The sequence below is a fragment of the Oncorhynchus masou genome, chromosome 21 (genome assembly GCF_036934945.1).
Source record: "Oncorhynchus masou masou isolate Uvic2021 chromosome 21, UVic_Omas_1.1, whole genome shotgun sequence".
Lineage (NCBI taxonomy): Eukaryota > Metazoa > Chordata > Actinopteri > Salmoniformes > Salmonidae > Oncorhynchus > Oncorhynchus masou.
In genome coordinates, this window is record NC_088232.1 from 33,436,355 (window position 1) to 33,455,577 (window position 19,223).

The 19,223-nt window shown below is 49.0% G+C and overlaps 1 protein-coding gene across 2 annotated transcripts in view; it reads left to right on the forward strand.

Annotated features, from left to right (window-relative positions):
- LOC135508188 (protein O-mannosyl-transferase TMEM260-like) overlaps positions 1-18,194 on the forward strand; it is a 35,115-nt gene extending 16,921 nt beyond the window's left edge. For both annotated transcript variants that reach the window (XM_064928213.1, XM_064928214.1), the window contains exons 5-17: positions 2,881-3,058; positions 3,341-3,454; positions 3,575-3,754; positions 3,875-3,915; positions 4,996-5,082; positions 6,890-6,998; positions 7,136-7,308; positions 8,027-8,198; positions 8,408-8,547; positions 12,441-12,617; positions 14,791-14,844; positions 15,145-15,229; positions 15,326-18,194. In XM_064928213.1, coding sequence (XP_064784285.1) covers positions 2,881-3,058; positions 3,341-3,454; positions 3,575-3,754; positions 3,875-3,915; positions 4,996-5,082; positions 6,890-6,998; positions 7,136-7,308; positions 8,027-8,198; positions 8,408-8,547; positions 12,441-12,617; positions 14,791-14,844; positions 15,145-15,229; positions 15,326-15,580 — 1,765 coding nt within the window. In that variant the 3' untranslated portion in view covers positions 15,581-18,194. The remainder of the gene's footprint in view (positions 1-2,880; positions 3,059-3,340; positions 3,455-3,574; positions 3,755-3,874; positions 3,916-4,995; positions 5,083-6,889; positions 6,999-7,135; positions 7,309-8,026; positions 8,199-8,407; positions 8,548-12,440; positions 12,618-14,790; positions 14,845-15,144; positions 15,230-15,325) is intronic.
- The last annotated feature ends 1,029 nt before the right edge of the window (positions 18,195-19,223 follow it).

Sequence of the window (19,223 nt, forward strand, 5' to 3'; positions counted from 1 at the left end):
CTACAGACAGGCTGCTGGTGGCCCTTTGTGTTGCCTCATTCCCTACACATTCACTACAGACAGGCTGCTGGTGGCCCTTTGTGTTGCCTCATTCCCTACACATTCACTACAGACAGACTGCTGGTGGCCCTTTGTGTTGCCTCATTCCCTACACATTCACTACAGACAGGCTGCTGGTGGCCCTTTGTGTTGCCTCATTCCCTACACATTCACTACAGACAGACTGCTGGTGGCCCTTTGTGTTGCCTCATTCCCTACACATTCACTACAGACAGACTGCTGGTGGCCCTTTGTGTTGCCTCATTCCCTACACATTCCCTACAGACAGACTGCTGGTGGCCCTTTGTGTTGCGTTATTGAGGCCAGACAACCAAACGCAGGCAGGCGTTTGGTGCTGGGTTTCAGTGCAGTGCTGGCAAGCCTCTGGCCCATGTTTAGGAACTGAGGTGGTAAATGAGGCAGGTTTTGCTTTGACTCTTCAAAGTGAAGGTGGCAAGCTATGTGTGTCCTACTGTCTGTCCCCGTAGAGGACACTGGGAACTATATCTGTGTTGGTTTGAGGACATGGATTGTGGACATGGAGTGTTTGTGTTTATCTTGAATGTATTTTTTCTTCTTCTGCTTACTGACCTACGGTTTATACTCTATTTAGGATATTTCTCATTTAGAGAGTGAATTGTTGTACGATTTTGGTCAATGTATTTTACTTCAGTAAGAGCTTGATGATTATTGTTCAAATTTCCAGGATTCTTTCCTCTTAAACGGTTTGTATGTTTCTTTAGCAGGGCAATGATCTCCCAATATCTTCATGAAATACATAGCATTTCTGTACAGCATTTCTGTTTAGAATTCCTTTGTCATCCTGTGAATTACCCCAGTGATGAGACTGAGACATTCTGGCACACTAGATCAGTTCAGGGTAAAATACACTCGCTGAGAACATATTATTCTCTTGCCATGTCTCAACCAGACAGCTATTGTCAGTGAGCCACAACATTACAACACAGCAGCATCCTGCAAAACACTGAGCTTTGATAGCAGTAAACATGGCCACAATGGAGTCAGAGTCCCTTCCTCTTCATCTCTCTACCATGGGAGCAGCCCAGCCCCAGACTTAGCCCAGAGAATGAGCCAAGGAGAGGCTAAAAGACTGACTGGGATCCCAGGTGGTCCTCTGCAGACAGACAGGTCATTTAAACCTGAGAGTACACACATCACTGGGTTGTTACACACTGACAGGCCCTAGGAGAGAGATGAGTCAGTCTCTCAGAAGGAATAAAGGGCCAGGGGACAGGAGTGTGATTGTGTGTATACGGGAGTGTGCTTGTCAGGCATGTCTGTAGAAGCCAAAGCAAGCCTGGTGTAATATCCCCATTACTTCCAGGGACCCCCACTACTGCGCAGCACCTTGCTCTACCTCAAAACCAGCCCCCCTGCTAAGCGTGTGGGCTGGGGTTAATTGCCACGCAGGGGGGTAGAATTGAGGGTGCGGGGAGTCCCTGCCCCTCAACAAATGTCCCAATCTGCCCCCACCCCTTCCTCCTACCCTTCAAGTTACAACTAATTCCTGGATCGGTGCAGTGAGAAAGACGCTGCTATCTCTTACTAAGACTGAACCCACACCCAGACACCCCTTCAACATCCCCCACTACAGCCCTGCATCACATAGAACACAGAGCGAAAAGACTGGAGGATAGGAGAGGTATTTTTTACTCTCATCTCTGTCTCTTTTTTCTTGATTTACCGCGCTTTCCTCAGAAAGCTCCATTGTTCCCCTAGCCTAAGTCTCATCAGGCCTTTTGTGGCTGACTATCACAGCGGCAGGCAGCGAGCTGGAAATGTATAAATGGTATCATGCCTTGTGATTAATGGCGGTGCTTATGAGTCAGGTCTGATAACGGGCCTGCTCTCTACTCAATTTCAGATACCGTTAATGGAATCTGTCTTCTGCGATTGTAATGTGAGAGCGCCTAATTTGCTATGGAGCTTGAAGCTGTCACCGGCAAGGGATTGTGGGGTCATAAGGGACCTGGCAGCCGTTTGGCCTGCAGCTTGTATCTGCCGTGCTGAATAGAGCAGCTCTCTGCCTGTCAGTTAGCTGATAGGCTGATGAGGACTCTAAGCCACTCCACACAATGGCGGAAAGGGCCATACTGCCTGACTTCCTTAATTGTGGAGCCCGCTCATATTTCAGAGCCAGCGTGCCGGGGACTAGGCTGCTTTTTTTCTTCCCCTTTCTCCCCCTCAACTTTTTCCTCGTACTCACCCCCCCCCCCCCCCCCCCACTCACACATCTCTTTACTATTTTTATTTTCTTCCCCTTCTTCTCCTCCTCATCATTTGTTGTCCCTCTTCCTCTCCCTCTGTCTCTCTTTCTAGTAAGTGGTGGGTCTTTAGTATATGACGGATTATCCCAACTTTGCTTCAGTTACCACTAAAGAGATGGAGGCAGGGGAGGAAGCAGGGGGAAACTTTTGTGCACACATTATTGAAGTAAAGGACCATATCTCCCATAGTGGTTATTTATGTCAGGTTGCTTTGGTGCTGCTGGAGAGGAAGGTTGAAGGATAGGTATGGGAATGGCCTAGATTTTAGATAGTACCTATTGCTATGCAAATCTAAGATTTATTGCAATGACAAGTACTCCATAATTAACAAAAATGTGCCAATGATTTTTTTGAGCAATCATATACGTCAATCCTAAATATGATTTTCAGATCTAGCTTTGGGATAATTACTCATGCCCACATTGCCCGGAGCTGCTCATACCTATGATTGGACAGTTACTCTACAATTAAAAACAGAAAAAAATTATATGATTTCTTGAGCAGTTAAATTTGTGTGTTAGCCCCCGTGCCTCACCCTCTCCTTCTACTCTAGACTGGCAGGCCCAGGGCCGGGTGCGGTGCTGGCTGGGGGGGTGTTTGCTGTGTCCAGGCTCAGCTGGCAGTGGTCGGTGGTGGCTGAGGTCTTCTCCCTCAACAACCTCTTTGTTGGGCTCCTCTTCTCCCTGACTACCAGCTTCCACTGTGCTGACAGTGCCCCCCAGAGGAGGAAGGTAACCCAGCCCTCGGCACACACTCCCTCCACAGCTTCCACCCTCACACGGGACAGAACATGCATATCAGCCACATCTCCCAGACCAGATAGACTGTTCCGTGGTGATATCACAACTGGTGATATCACAACTGTCTGCCCCAGGAAACTATACTCTACAACCTATAGAAATATGGTGTGAATTTACAGATTTCATGTTTCGTCATTTGATTTGTATGTTTCTTTCAATGACAGAAATGCTATATATAATATGAGGAATTAAGTCTCCTCTTGTTGTTGTCAGGTTTCCCATTGGGGGGCGCTGTGCTGTGGCCTGGGTCTGTGTAACCAGCACACTCTGGTGTTGTACGTGGTGGTCATCATTCCCTGGGTCCTGCTCCAACTCTACTCTCACAGAGTAAGTTTAACGACAGGCTCTTCTCCATCTGAGTGGCCATAGAGACGTAACACAACCAGGTAGAAGAACTAGCCCATCTGTAAGGATGCTGAATATTTGTTTATTGTGTGATTGTGTCAGGAGCTGTCTGTCTGTGGGCTGATGTCTCTGGGACTGTGTTTCCTGGGGGGTCTACTGCCCTACGTCTACCTGCCTATCTCCTCCTACCTGAACACAGCTCGCTGGAGCTGGGGAGACCAGACTTCCCTCTCAGGCCTCTTTACTCACCTACTGAGGACTGAATATGGCACCTTCAGCCTGGTACATACTTCTATACATTTACCGGTACCAACATACATTATCTTTGAGCTTGACCACAAACTCTAGTGTGGGACGTGTAGTGGTGATTGATGTGGTTGTTTATTTAATATGTGACCCTAGGCCAAGACAGAAGGTACCGGGAACCTCACCATGATGCTAAAGTGAGTATGCCCATCTTTATTAGAATATTCGTTCACTTTATTTTACAGATGAAGTCATTGCTATAGCATGAATTGTTCTGGTGTCTTGCTTTTAAATGTTGTGCATTTGAAGGTCATTCATTGGATAATGTGATCTGTAGAAGTGACAGAGTGGGTTTTCTCATGGTTTTGGCTCGAGACAGACAGGTTTAAACATCACACAAAAACCCATCAGTTCTGTTCTGAAGGAGGTAGCTCATCCATCGCCAGCACTGGAGCCCGTCTCTCTCTCCTCTCTCTCTCTTTTGTTCTTCCCTCTCTCCCATCAAAGCAGAACTGAACCTGCTTCGAGGGCCAAATCCCTGTGTTCTGTTTCTCCAGCAGTTTGAAATGATCACTCTGCTCTGGTGTTTAAGCGTGACAAGCTGTGATGACAGACACTGCAATATAGCGGAGAGATTTGTTTTCCTCCAACAACCCCCTCCATCTCCCCCCTCCGTCATCCAACTTCTGTAATTGTCTATGGCTGAGGACGGGTGGGGAGTATGCGTCTTAAGACCCCCCACCACCAGCCCCCCCGTCTGGCCCCCGCCCCCTTCCATCACCCCTGCTGGTTGATGGACAAGCACACCTTCAAGACAAGGGAGAGAGGCAAGCATGACAAGCATGTCACATCGGGGATGTAAACTCCGCTAGACAAGCTGACACAGTCTCTCTCATACACACACACACACACACACACACACACACACACTCTCTCTCTCTCCCTGATAGAGACTCAATAAGCCATCAAATAGAGATGGGTATTAAAGAAGATGCTCTGGGAAAGTGTCTCTGTGACTGACAGGCACTCTGACAGGGGTTGAGTGGAGGACACATTCATTGGTGTCTGTCGCTCGAATGGGAATGGAAGGGTGGGGACTGGGGGTGCATACAGTCAACAGAGTTAGTATGTTTGATCGGGGGGGGGGCACAGTTACTGGTGTATTCCAATCTGATGAGGAGGAAATGAGAGGACATTCAGTAATTGGTGTCCTTCAGTTTGATGGAGGTTAGAGGGATGCGGTCATCAGAGGTTTTGTGTGTGTGTATGTGTGTCAGGGCTCAGCTGGACCACTGTATGGCTGACCTGTCCCTCCCTGTGCTGTTCCTGGCTGGACTGGGCATGTTCCTCATCTCCTGGGACAGGTAAGGAAACACCTGGCAGACGAACCTTGCCTCAGGGCAATTATTAGCATTTGGGAAGTGAATTTGAATCCCTTCCCACCACCTACCTCACTCTATCCATTCCCTGCCTCACCCTACCCACCCCCTGCCACCCCCTACCCACCCTCTTCCACCCCTACCCACCCTCTTCCACCCCCTGCCACCCCCTACTCTCCCCTCTGCCTCCCCCTACCCACCCTCTGCCTCCCCCTACCCACCCCATACCCACCCTCTGCCTCCCCCTACCCACCCCCTACCCACCCTCTGCCTCTCCCTACCCATCCTCTGCCTCGCCCTACCCACCCCCTGCCACCCCCTACCCACCCCCTGCCTCCCCCTAGCCACCCTCTGCCTCCCCCTACCCACCCTCTGCCTCCCCCTACCCACCCCCTACCCACCCTCTGCCTCCCCCTACCCACCCTCTGCCTCCCCCTACCCACCCCCTACCCACCCTCTGCCTCTCCCTACCCACCCCCTGCCACCCCCTACCCACCCCCTGCCTCCCCCTACCCACCCTCTGCCTCCCCCTACCCACCCCCTGCCTCCCCCTACCCACCCTCTGCCTCCCCCTACCCACCCTCTTCCTCTCCCTACCCACCCCCTACCCACCCTCTGCCTCCCCCTACCCACCCTCTGCCTCCCCCTACCCACCCCCTACCCACCCTCTGCCTCCCCCTACCCACCCTCTGCCTCCCCCTACCCACCCTCTGCCTCCCCCTACCCACCCTCTGCCTCTCCCTACCCACCCTCTGCCTCCCCCTAACCACCCCCTGCCTCCCCCTACCCACCCCCTACCCACTCTCTGCCTCTCCCTACCCACCCCCTACCCACCCTCTGCCTCCCCCTACCCACCCCCTGCCACCCCCTACCCACCCTCTGCCTCTCCCTACCCACCCTCTGCCTCTCCCTACCCACCCTCTGCCTCGCCCTACCCACCCCCTGCCTCCCTCCACCCACCCTCTGCCTCCCCCTACCCACCCCCTACCCACTCTCTGCCTCTCCCTACCCACCCCCTACCCACCCTCTGCCTCTCCCTACCCACCCTCTGCCTCCCCCTACCCACCCCCTGCCACCCCCTACCCACTCCCTACTCACCCACTGCCTCCCCCTAATCACCCCCTACCCACCTCCTGCAACCCCCTACCCACCCTCTGCCTCCCCCTACCCCCTGCCTTTCCTGCCTCCCATTGCCTTCCCCTGCCTCTCCTGGGGGGCACTTTGATACACTTGGCTTTACACACAGACACACAAGCATGTATGTACGTGAACGCCTGCACACACACGCAAACATACGTGGGTCATTCCATTGATATTCCATGGAAAGTCAAGTTTCCTGAAATACAGCACAATAAATATGCTATTTTTTCCAATTCTCATTTCCATTCACATAATTGTGTTTTGATTACCACTAGGGGATAGTGTTTTTTGGTTCGTTTATAAAACCATTTACAACCATCCTCTGTGCTGTAATGGTGATGTGAGGCAGAGTGGTTGGCCCGTCACACAGTGACTCACACGCTGTCATCCAGACCCAGCATTAGGAAAGCAATCATGCTGTGGGCTACAGAACGTGTTAGCTGTAATAGTGAGTCTGTCTACAGGCGGTGGTGATGTTATCTCTCCTGTACCTTGATGAATTTGGGAGTGAATTGCACTGGATCTATTTTCATGTATTTGTTGGGAGGGTGAAAATAAATGTGATATTGAGAAAGTAATATATGTGGTATTTCTGTGTATACGTCTGTGTAAGGCCAGTTCTCTCATGGCGATGCCTGTCCTTCCTCTCCAGGAGACGCCGTGTTGTTCCCTGGCTACTGACGGCCATGCTGCTACTCTACTCCCTGTTCTTTGCCTGGAGAGCCAACCTGGACATCAGCAGACCCCTACTGCTGGGAGTGGTGAGTGATGGGCCATGGGGCTTAGTTAGGGCAGGCAGGGGAAACGGGCAGGGAGGCTACTGGATGGGCCTGAGTTGGGATGCCACAGTCTCCTCTGACCCAGGTAAAAGGCTGTGTTGTGTGTTTGGTCTCTACAGGTGGAGCGGTTCTGGCTTCAAAGCGATGCTGTGGTGTGTGTGCTGGCTGGACTGGGCCTGAGTTGGACACACACAGGCCTGGAGAGGAGGCTCGGCCATGGGGGTCTGTGGAGGGCCGGAGGCTGGCTCTTCACCGTAGGTGTCCTGGCACACATGGTGCACTCCAACCATCGGTAAGCATCATAACCTGTCAACTGACTTAGGCGTGATGGCACATCCTGTGTGTGAGGCTATAACACTGTAGTATCTTCACCACCAACTCTTTTCAAGGTTTGCCGCACAAACTGGAAAATACATGTTGTCTTATAGGTAGGGGGTCGCACACAACGTGTTGAGTATTTTACTCCCAAAACTCCCTCCACACGAGTCTCACCTGAGACTAACCCAGTAGTTCTCTCTGTACTTCAAACTGGAGCCTGCACTCCACATGGCAGGTATTTTATTCTCCCGTCTCTCCTCACCCCATGGTGGGGGCTAAAGAGAGGCACGGTTAGCACATAGATTTCACTGTGAATGCTGAGTGTGAGATGTTAGCCATGAGAGGCAGCAGATTACACCAGCATGGCGCTGCGCTCTGCCTGGCAGGCTGAGGCCGCTATCACACAGCTGCTTTGATCAGGAGGAGAGCCTGGCCTACACTGTCAGACCCATTGCACCTGTCTACCCACGATTAGATAGGCAGAGCTGGGGCTGTGACAACTTACCACAGAGCAACTTGAAAGCATGCATACAGTACATGAATGCACACACACAATCCTCAGAAGTGAAGACCTACAAACACAACCTCGCTGCTGTGTACACAAACGTACACTTGTTAAGTGTCAGTGTGGTTAGAGAAAATATGTTATAGGTCCCGTTGACTTGTAAAGGTTTGTGTTGCATCCCTCCCAGGGAGTGTGATCAGAGCATTAACAGTGTTGTGGAGCGGTTCGGCAGGGAGCTTCTGGCCTCTGTTCCTCTAGACTCTATCATCCTGACCCGGGGAGACCTCCCAGGGAACTCCCTGCGCTACCTCCACTACTGCCAGGGGGTCCGGCCTGACGTACACCTTGTTGACCAGGAGGTTAGTACTGAGCCTTATATTGGGTTTATTTAGGCCCAGGACACCATGCCTAGCTGTTTTATATATTATAATTAAGAGCTATATTATAATAGAATTGGAAATGAATCTGAACCTGATACTGAAGACAGGCCATACAAGTTAGACAATAAAGTTGCGATGATGATGATCTCAGTAAGGCTCCTATTCATTACTACTCTCTCCCCCTCCAGATGATGACGTACAGCTGGTACGTGACCAAGCTGGGCCAGCATCATCCTGGGGTTAATTTCCCTGGGCTCTGGTGGGACCCGGTCCACACTGAGGAGAAGGACACCTTCAGTCTGGAGCAGTTCCTCTCTCACAATACACGGTGAGTGAGAGAGTGAGTGAGTGAGTTGAGAGAACTGGTGAGGTTGAATGGGAGCACTGATTGGTTGATACAATGATCAGTGCATTGAGGAAATAAGACTTCTAACTGCTGCCTCAAGAGTAACAATGCTTCAGCCATATGTGGGAAAGACTGCAGAGAAATACTGAATACATAATGAGTAGATATGATTTACTGTGTGACTACTGTATCCGTCTGACTATAGTAGTCTGGGGAAACATAGATCAAATGGGTTTGACAGTCATTTTAAAGTCCTTAAAATGCCAAGCCCACCAGGGGGCAGTGTTTGCTTGGCCAACATGAACGTCTCTAAGGGGGGCAACACTGACCAGTGGGATCAACCCTGTAGGGCACAGCACTGGAGAGGAGAGTGGCGCAGAGCAGTAGGAATGGGAGAGAGCTGAATGGTGTGTGTGTACATGCTCGTCTGTGTATTTGTTGGGTAAGACTGGAGGCATACAGTACCAGTCAAGAGTTTGGACACCTACTCATTCAAGGGTTTTTCTTTATTTTTACTATTTTCTCCTTTGTATAATAATAGTGAAGACACCAAAACTATGAAATAACACATATGGAATCATGTACTAACCAAAAAAGTGTTAAACAAATCAAAATATATTTTCAAAGTAGCCACCCTTTGCCTTGATGACAGCTTTGCACACTCTCTCAACCAGCTTGGCATTCTCTCAACCAGATTCACCTCAAGACTTTTCCAACAGTCTTGAAGGAGTTCCCACATATGCTGAGCACTTGTTAGCGTCTTTTCCTTCATTCTGCGGTCCAACTCATCCTGAAACATCTCAATTGGGTTGAGGTCAGGTAATCGTGGAGGCCAGGTCATCTGATGCAGCACTCCATCACTCTCCTTCTTGGTCAAATAGCCCTTACACAGCCTGGAGGTGTGTTGGGTCATTGTCTTGTTGAAAAACAAATGATAGTCCCACTAAGCACAAACCAGATAGGATGGCGTATCGGTGCAGAATGCTGTGGTAGCCATGCTGGTTAAGTGTGCCTTGAATTCTAAGTGAATCACCAACAGTGTCACCAGCAAAGCACCATCACACCACCTTCTCCATGCTTCACGGTGGGAAACACACATGCGTGGAGATCATCCGTTCACCGACTCTGTGTCTCACAAAGAACCTAAAGTCTCGTATTTGGACTCATCAGACCAAAGGACAGATTTCCACTGGTCTAATATCCATTGCTTGTGTTTCTTGGCCCAAGCAAGTCTCTTTTTATTGGTGTCATTTAGTAGTGGTTTCTTTGCAGCAATTCGACCATAAAGGCCTGATTCACACAGTCTCCTCTGAACAGGTAATGTTTATGTGTCTGTTACTTGAACTCTGTGAAGCATTTATTTGGGCTGCAATTTCTGAGGCTGGTAACTCTAATGAACTTATCCTCTGCAGCAGAGGTAACTCTGGGTCTTCCTTTCCTGTGGCGGTCCTCATGAGAGCCAGTTTCATCATAGCGCTTGATGGTTTTTGCGACTGCACTTGAGTAAACTTTCAAAGTTCTTGAAATGTTCCAGATTGACTAACCTTCATGTCTTAAAGTAATGGTGGACTGTCATTTCTCTTTGCTTATTTGAGCTGTTCTTGCCATAATATGGACTTGGTATTTTACCAAATAGGGTCTCTCTTCTGTATACCACCCAAAATGATTCCACACAAATGATTGGCTAAAACGCATTACGAAGGAAAGAATTTCCAGAAATTAACTTTTAACAAGCACACCTGTTCATTGAAATGCATTCCAGGTGACTACCTCATGAAGCTGACTAAGAGAATGCCAAGAGTGTGCAAAGCTGTCATCAAGGCAAAGGGTGGCTTCTTTGAAGAATTAGTAGATTTGGCTATTTCAGCCACACCCGTTGCTGACAAGTGTATAGAATCGAGCACACAGACATGCAAACTCCATAGACAAACATTGGCAATAGAATGGCCTTACTGAAGAGCACAATAAAAATAAAGAAAAACCCTTGAATGAGTAGGTGTGTCCAAACGTTTGACTGGTACTGTATGTGCTTCCCATGAATGCCTATTCAGTTCTATTAGCAGCCACCTGGGTTGAGAGTGGGTAGTGTTTGAGGGGAGAGTGGGTAGTGTTTGAGGGGAGAGTGGGTAGTGTTTGAGGGGAGAGTGGGTAGTGTTTGTGGGGAGAGTGAGTAGTGTTTGTGGGGAGAGTGGGTAGTGTTTGTGGGGAGAGTGGGTAGTGTTTGTGGGGAGAGTGGGTAGTGTTTGTGGGGAGAGTGGGTAGTGTTTGTGGGGAGAGTGGGTAGTGTTTGAGGGGAGAGTGAGTAGTGTTTGAGGGGAGAGTGAGTAGTGTTTGAGGGGAGAGTGAGTAGTGTTTGAGGGGAGAGTGAGTAGTGTTTGAGGGGAGAGTGAGTAGTGTTTGAGGGGAGAGTGAGTAGTGTTTGAGGGGAGAGTGAGTAGTGTTTGAGGGGAGAGTGAGTAGTGTTTGTGGGGAGAGTGAGTAGTGTTTGTGGGGAGAGTGAGTAGTGTTTGTGGGGAGAGTGAGTAGTGTTTGAGGGGAGAGTGAGTAGTGTTTGAGGGGAGAGTGGGGAGAGTGAGTAGTGTTTGAGGGGAGAGTGAGTAGTGTTTGAGGGGAGAGTGAGTAGTGTTTGTGGGGAGAGTGAGTAATGTTTGTGGGGAGAGTAAGTAGTGTTTGTGGGGAGAGTGAGTAGTGTTTGAGGGGAGAGTGAGTAGTGTTTGAGGGGAGAGTGGGGAGAGTGAGTAGTGTTTATGGGGAGAGTGAGTAGTGTTTGAGGGGAGAGTGGGTAGTGTTTGAGGGGAGAGTGGGTAGTGTTTGTGGGGAGAGTGAGTGGTGTTTGTGGGGAGAGTGGGTAGTGTTTGAGGGGAGAGTGGGTAGTGTTTGAGGGGAGAGTGGGTAGTGTTTGAGGTGAGAGTGGGTAGTGTTTGAGGGGAGAGTGGGTAGTGTTTGAGGGGAGAGTGGGTAGTGTTTGTGGGGAGAGTGGGTAGTGTTTGTGGGGAGAGTGGGTAGTGTTTGTGGGAAGAGTGGGTAGTGTTTGTGGGGAGAGTGGGTAGTGTTTGAGGGGAGAGTGGGGAGAGTGAGTAGTGTTTCAGGGGAGAGTGATTAGTGTTTCAGGGGAGAGTGAGAAGTGTTTGAGGGGAGAGTGAGTAGTGTTTGAGGGGAGAGTGAGTAGTGTTTGTGGGGAGAGTGAGTAGTGTTTGAGGGGAGAGTGAGTAGTGTTTGAGGGGAGAGTGAGTAGTGTTTGAGTGGAGAGTGAGTAGTGTTTGAGGGGAGAGTGAGTAGTGTTTGAGGGGAGAGTGAGTAGTGTTTGAGTGGAGAGTGAGTAGTGTTTGAGGGGAGAGTGAGTAGTGTTTGAGGGGAGAGTGAGTAGTGTTTGAGGGGAGAGTGAGTAGTGTTTGAGGGGAGAGTGAGTAGTGTTTGAGGGGAGAGTGAGAAGTGTTTCAGGGGAGAGTGAGAAGTGTTTGTGGGGAGAGTGAGTAGTGTTTGAGGGGAGAGTGATTAGTGTTTCAGGGGAGAGTGGGTAGTGTTTCAGGGGAGAGTGAGAAGTGTTTGAGGGGAGAGTGAGAAGTGTTTGTGGGGAGAGTGAGTAGTGTTTGTGGGGAGAGTGAGTAGTGTTTGTGGGGAGAGTGAGTAGTGTTTGAGGGGAGAGTGAGAAGTGTTTGAGGGGAGAGTGAGAAGTGTTTGAGAGGTGTTTGAGGGGAGAGTGAGAGGTGTTTGAGGGGAGAGTGAGAGGTGTTTGAGGGGAGAGTGAGAAGTGTTTGAGGGGAGAGTGAGAAGTGTTTGAGGGGAGATGGATAGCTCGGGTTAGGTCCCTTCAGGGGTTTCCAGCCTTGCCCACTTCAGAAGCACGGTGCCTGCCTGATTGTGTGTGTCTGCAGGGGGGCCGTGCTGGCCTGCATCGGGCTGCCTAACGGGGACCCCAGCTGGGAGAGGAGCTTCTCTCGCTGGCCCCTAGGCGTGTGTGACCACCTGGTGCCTGCCCAGGAGCACTTCCACCCAGAGGAGTGGGCCCGTCGCACCCGCTACATCTATAACTGGACCGAGCCACACAACAGGTACACAGTACATTACACACAAAACCCAGAGGGCCCACTGGAGGGGTGGGGGGGAGAAGCCTACACTCCATGGGGAGTCTATGGGATTCTGCTAGTCGCCTTGGAAATGGTCATACTGTAGACCAGATATCAAACTCATTCCACAGAGGGCTGAGTCTGTGAGTTTTCATCCTCCCTTGGACTTGATTGATGAATTAAGGTCACTGATTAATAAGGAACTCCTCTCACCTGGTTGTCTAGGTCTTAATTGAAAGGCAAAACCAGCAGACGCTAGTTCCTCCATGGAATTAGTTTGATACCCCTGCTGGAGGCCTATGCAATATCATTTCTGTACACTTACTGTATGTTTGTTTCTACCATGACAAACATGCTAGTTAGGAATCCATTGAGGAATCTTATGTCCATAGATACTCTTTGGTGTTGACTATTCCTTCTCTATGTGGTCTTTCACAATACTGGCAGAGAACCAACGTTCCTACAGCAAGGTTTCCTCTGTTTTCCGTGCTCTGATCCAGAAGCTCTTTCTGCATTATACCAAAGCAAGACATTAGGCCTTCAGCTATTTGAAATGAGACTGAAGATGAAACATAATGAGTTTCTTATTGCGTTTTGTCAATAAGTGTGTCAAAAGTGGAATTAGTCAAAGCTCCATATTCTGTTGCCGTTGCCAGCAGCCCCTCATTCACTGCGATAATCATGGCTGAATACTGTGACATTATTTCCCTCGCCCTCACAAGCGTGTCCGTCGATGCCCACAAGCCAAATATTAGCTCAGAACCCTGTTAAAATATTATTTTGAAGAAGAGGTCAAGTGTTATACGCAACCAAATGGAAAAGGATATGTGGGTTATTCCATGTCTAATGTGTTGGTGTTGTTGCTCTGCCGTCTGATGTTTTGACAGTACTGTCTATATTCACATTAGGTTTGTGAAAACCTAAACCTGCATACTTGGTTGAACAATATACACTGAACATAAATATAAATGCAACATCTAAAGTGTTGGTCCAATGTTTTATGAGCTGAAATAGAAGATCCCAGAAATTTTGCGTACACACCAAAAGCTTATTTCTCTCAGATTTTGTGCACAAATCTGTTTACATCCCTGTTAGTGAGCATTTATCCTTTGCCAAGATAATTCTTCCACCTGACAGGTGTGACATCAAGAAGCTGATTAAATAGCATGATCGTCACACAGGTGCACCTTGTGCTGTGGACAATAAAAGGCCGCTCTAAAATGTGCAGTTTTGTCACACAACACAATGCCACAGATGTCTAAAGTTTTTTGAGTAAGCGTGCAATTGGCATGCTGACTGCAGGAATATCCACCAGAGCTGTTTCCAGAGAATTGAATGTTAATTTCTCTACCCTAAGCCGCCTCCAATGTTGTTTTAAAGAATTTGTCATTACGCCCAACCGGCCTCATAACCACAGACCACGTTTATGGCGTCGTGTGGGCAAGAGGTTTGCTGATATCAACGTTGTGAACAGAGTGCCCCATGGCGGCGGTGGGGTTATGGTATGGGCAGGCATAAGCTGTGGACAATGAACAGAATTGCATTTTATCGATGGCAATTTGAATGCACAGAGATACCGTGACAAGTTCCTGAGGCCCATTGTTGTGCCATTCATCTGCCGCCATCACCAAATGTTTCAGCATGATAGGCTAATGCAAGGCCCCATGTCGCAATGATCTGTTTTACAATTCCTGGAAGCTGAAAATGTGGCCTGCACACTCACCAGACATGTCACCCATTGAGCATGTTTGGGATGCTCTGGATTGTCGTGTACGACAGCGTGTTCCAGTTCCCGCCAATATCCATCAACTTTGCACAGCCATTGAAGAGGAGTGGGACAACATTACCAGGCAACTAACCTTTTTTAAGGTAGCTGTGACCAACAGGTGCATATCTGTATTCCCAGTCATGTGAAATCCATAGATTAGGGCCTAAATCATTTATTTGAATTAACCGATTTTACTAATGTAACTTATGTAACTGTAACTCAGTAAAATCTTTGAAATTATTGCATGTTGCGTTTATATTTTTGTTCAGTATATAAAATATATTAAAACCAATAATGACACAGAATGAGTATGATAGTGTGGAAGGAATGATGCATAAGAAAAGCCCCAGAGGTGTTGAGATTAAGAGCTGTTTTTGTGTCCGGTTCCAGTTTCCACCCAGGGTCCTGGGAGAGGGTGGCTAATGAGGAGATGTGGCAGGCCAGGTACAGTAAAGAGTTAACACTGAAGACACTGACTCCTTCTTCTCTGTTACGGTCACTGTATATGTATAGTCTACAGATAGAGCCTCTATGACAGATCACCCTTGTCTGCTAGCTTAAACATCTACATAACCCAGTCTGGTGTGGTAGAGCACCAGCTATTCTACATGAAATGCTGGTGTGTAGCTAGCATCTACATAAATCACTCTATTCTGCTAGTGCATCTCTGCAGATAGATCTCTACGGTTCATCCATCCATCCAGCACTTAGCTCTGAGCCTGTGATGTATCCTCTTTGTTTCAGGATGAAGACGGCTTTCTTTCTGTTTGACCTGGCTGAGAGGATCCAGGGAGAGGGGAAAGCTCGCCTGTTTGAGCTCTCCTACACTGTGAGTCAGTCCTCCCATAGTAAACATATAGGAGTATGAGCATAAACCAATAGATTATAGTTATTGTGTACAAGTTGTGTTCTCTGTGATTGACAGCTGTATAAGGAGATCGTGGAGAGCCATACAGACTACCCTCCCAACTGGGATAAAAACCTGGCCCTGGCCAGCGAGAGGCTCCTGCGTTCAGGGAAGCAGGGCCACAGCCCTGACAGCCTGCTGACCTGCAGCATCCAGCACTTCAGCCTGTACCTGGACAAGGAGCCCACGGACTCCCAGGCCCCCGCCATCCACACCGCCGTCTCCCACCTGCTGCAGGAGAGGACTAGGCTCCGGCAGAAACACACCCCATGAGGGAGTGTCAGATAGAGCAGGCATGCAGGAAGTACTGCAGGACACCATGGGGACTGAGGAGGAGAAGACCTCTCAATGTGTGTGGCAGCCAGGGGATGTTGACTGACCTACAGGCTGCGTCTGGTGCTCTAACTTCTCTGGTGGTTGGGATGAAGGGTTTTGTCAGGGGTTGAACACGCCCAGTACAGTGGAGAGTAGACTGGGCTCTACCGGCAGTCATCATGGACAAATGTATGTATGATGCCCTGGAAAATTCTGTGATGAAGTAGGGCAGGAAAAACATCCCTTGTCAAAGAATTGGCTACAGCATGGGACCTAATATGGAGGTATTGCTGGTGATGGGGTACTCTGTGATGAGGTGGGGTTGTCCAGACAAACAGGAACCAGGCTGCACCTCACACTGCAGCAATGTTTTCCACTGGGGACATTACATGACTTTTGCAGCCTGGATTGAACCCAATCAAGCTGTTCAAGTCTCCCACACATACACACTTTGCTTTACTATTTCCCTGTCTCGTTTTTCTGTCTCTCTCTCTGCATCTCTTTCTCTCAAACAGCTTTTAACGTTATGATTATGTGGCCGTGGCCACCTGCTGATTTAGTTATCTTTTTCTCCCATTAGGTGGCAGGGCTGAGATTGAGGGAAACCCAATTTGGGTGCAGAAATGGGGGATTAGAGCAGGCTCTTAATCTGTGACAGATTTGTGCATTGCCACGCTGTCGCTGTCCTGGGCTCTGGTCTCTTAGCGTGACCCTGGCTCCCAGTCGCCACCCCTGCCCACCGACTATCCATCCATCTGAGTTGGTCCTTTAAAAACGAATGGATTCAATTAGCTTTTTTTTCTCCCTTTGACGACAGAGCTATAATCCCTCATAGATTTAAATTAAATATGAAATGTTACAATGCCAGGGACCCTTTTAGAGGTGTGTGTGTGGGTGTGTGTTGGTGTGTGTGTGCACCCCTCCAGTGATACGCAGAGAGGAAAAACACACGCACACACACCGAGCAGTGGAGCGCTTTCATTTCCAGAGAGACATTCCGTCACGCAGACATCGAGTCACAACCGCAGTCACGCAGACACTCGAGAGACGTTGCATCCAGACATGCAAAGGTCCTCAGCAGCACGGCCCACACTCCTGGATAGATGGACTCAGTCACTTGAGGCTGGTCTGAGAGACATGGTGATTCAGTACATTTAATTACATCTTTAACTACTTTCCCCTTCATACCTTCTCCCCTCTGTTCTCGCATAGACTTTCTACCTAATTTACCGTAAACATCCTCAGTCTGTGGACATGCCATTTCACTCTGTTGGGGCTGGTGTGTTTGATATTTGGGCGCCACTGATTTCTATGAGACCTGGTCCACAGCCACTCCTGTGTCCTGTCCTGTCATCTGCTCTCATTGTACTTTTAATGGCATGGACAGAGAGGACAGAGCACTAGAAGTGCTGCTCCGGGTCCTCTCAGAAAACAACCTGCCCTCTGCTCTGTCCACGGGGCTGGCTGATGAGAACGGGCCTAGGACAGATGGTACATCTCTCTCTCTCTCAGAAAAAAGGTATTTTTCTGTTCTCCAAAGATTAATATACTCTAAGAAAGATTTTTTCCACTTTAAACATTCTCAGAGCTTTACTTTACTGTTTCTACTGTGTTAGTAATTTTTTCTATGGGACATTTTATTTCTGGTGTAAGTATATTTACTGATTTATACAAATATATACAAATCAGTATTAAAAGGAGATGCAAAAAAATCACCAAAGGCCTTTTTGAAGCTGTTTAAATCTGCCATTATATTTCTTGTGTTTTTCTCCCTCTTTGCCACCTTTGTGTCGTTAATCTTTTCTCATCTCACATCCTCGATTCTGCTTTATTCCCTCTGTCCTTGTTTCTGTCTCCCTCCCTCTCTAACACCCCACTGTTCTCGTTTCGGTCTCCCTCCCTCTCTAACACCCCTCTCTAACACCCCTCTGTCCTCGTTTCTGTCTCCCTCCCTCTCTAACACCCCTCTGTCCTCGTTTCGGTCTCCCTCCCTCTCTAACACCCCTCTGTCCTCGTTTCAGTCTCCCTCCCTCTCTAATACCCCTCTCTAACACCCCTCTGTCCTCGTTTCTGTCTCCACCCCTCTCTAACACCCCTCTCTAACACCCCTCTCTAACACCCCTCTGTCCTCGTTTCGGTCTCCCTCCCTCTCTAACACCCCTCTGTCCTCGTTTCGGTCTCCCTCCCTCTCTAACACCCCTCTGTCCTCGTTTCGGTCTCCCTCCCTCTCTAACACCCCTCTGTCCTCGTTTCGGTCTCCCTCCCTCTCTAACACCCCTCTGTCCTCGTTTCGGTCTCCCTCCCTCTCTAACACCCCTCTGTCCCCCTGTCTCTGAGATTCAGTTGCCCACCCCAAATCAGCAAGCTGCCGAAGGATTGTAGGAACCCATGGAATCGCCATGACCACGGATGCAGGCAGGGAGCCACGGCAATGCTGGAATGTGGGGCGTCTGAGGAGATAAGAGCTGTGAGCCCAGCCAGGGAGAGGGAGTGGGGAGGGATGGAGGGAGAGGGGGGAAAGAGACAGGGAGGGTGAAAGAGAGAAGCAATCCTGTGAATGGGAGACCGAGACGACAGAGAAATAGGGGAGGGGGGAGAACGAGAGAGAGAGAGGGGGGGGGGGGACATAGGGGGCACACTGGAGAAGGGAAGCCAGCCTTATTCCTCTTTGCATTTCATTTACATCCCTGGCCGTATCGACCAATCGGATTGGGAGCAAAGCCCAGGGCTTAGGAGGGGAATAAAAAGACAAAATGCCTTTGCTGCTCTCATCCCTCCCTGATAATACCCCTTCTGTTTTTCTTTTCTCTTTTTCTCCGTCTATAAGTAGATACTGTCCGAAATGCCAGCGGAAAAGCGACACCTCCGCTTTCTGTGTATCTCAGATAGACCGAACGGGAGCAGGGGCTGAAAAAACAGCTTTAGTGGCTGGGTCTATCTCCTCTGCTCTCTGGCTGGATGGAGAAGGTTGGAGGGGGGTAGGGGGACTGGTGTTTGGTAACAGAATGGGGGGTTGGAGAGACATAATGTACTGAGCTGGCCACAGATTTTGCCGCATATTACACTGAAAAACTTCCCTGCAGATCAGTTTTCTAAACAGGGAAACCTGTTTCATGGGTGTTTACTCTGCACGACCCATTTCTGTGTTCCTGGCCAATGGCCGTGACTGAACTTACTGTGCTAAAACATATTTTTAGCACAGGATTGTTCTTGTTATTCATCCATACTTGCAGGTTTATCTAATGCGGTGGCTCTTGTCGGTTGGTTTGCACAGTAGGTCTTATAGACGACAGTATGGAGTGGAGTGTCCCCATAGTCATGACTAAGACTCCAAGGTGCCTTAGCATCATACAGACTAGCTGGGATATTCAAGTTGTTTCCACCTTTTGTCGTTAGCTGTTTTTATACTGTAAGCGCAACACAACAAGCCAAGAGTATGGGTCCAAGCCTGTTCCTTTGTGTTATGCTATAGGTTATTTTCTTCTGTGGGAATGACTGTTGTTATGTGTGAATTGTCTTACAGATTAAGTTTGCCATTGCCTTCATGAGTGTGTCTCTCAGTGTGTGACAGATGTTGTTTGAAACCCTGCAGGCACCGTGT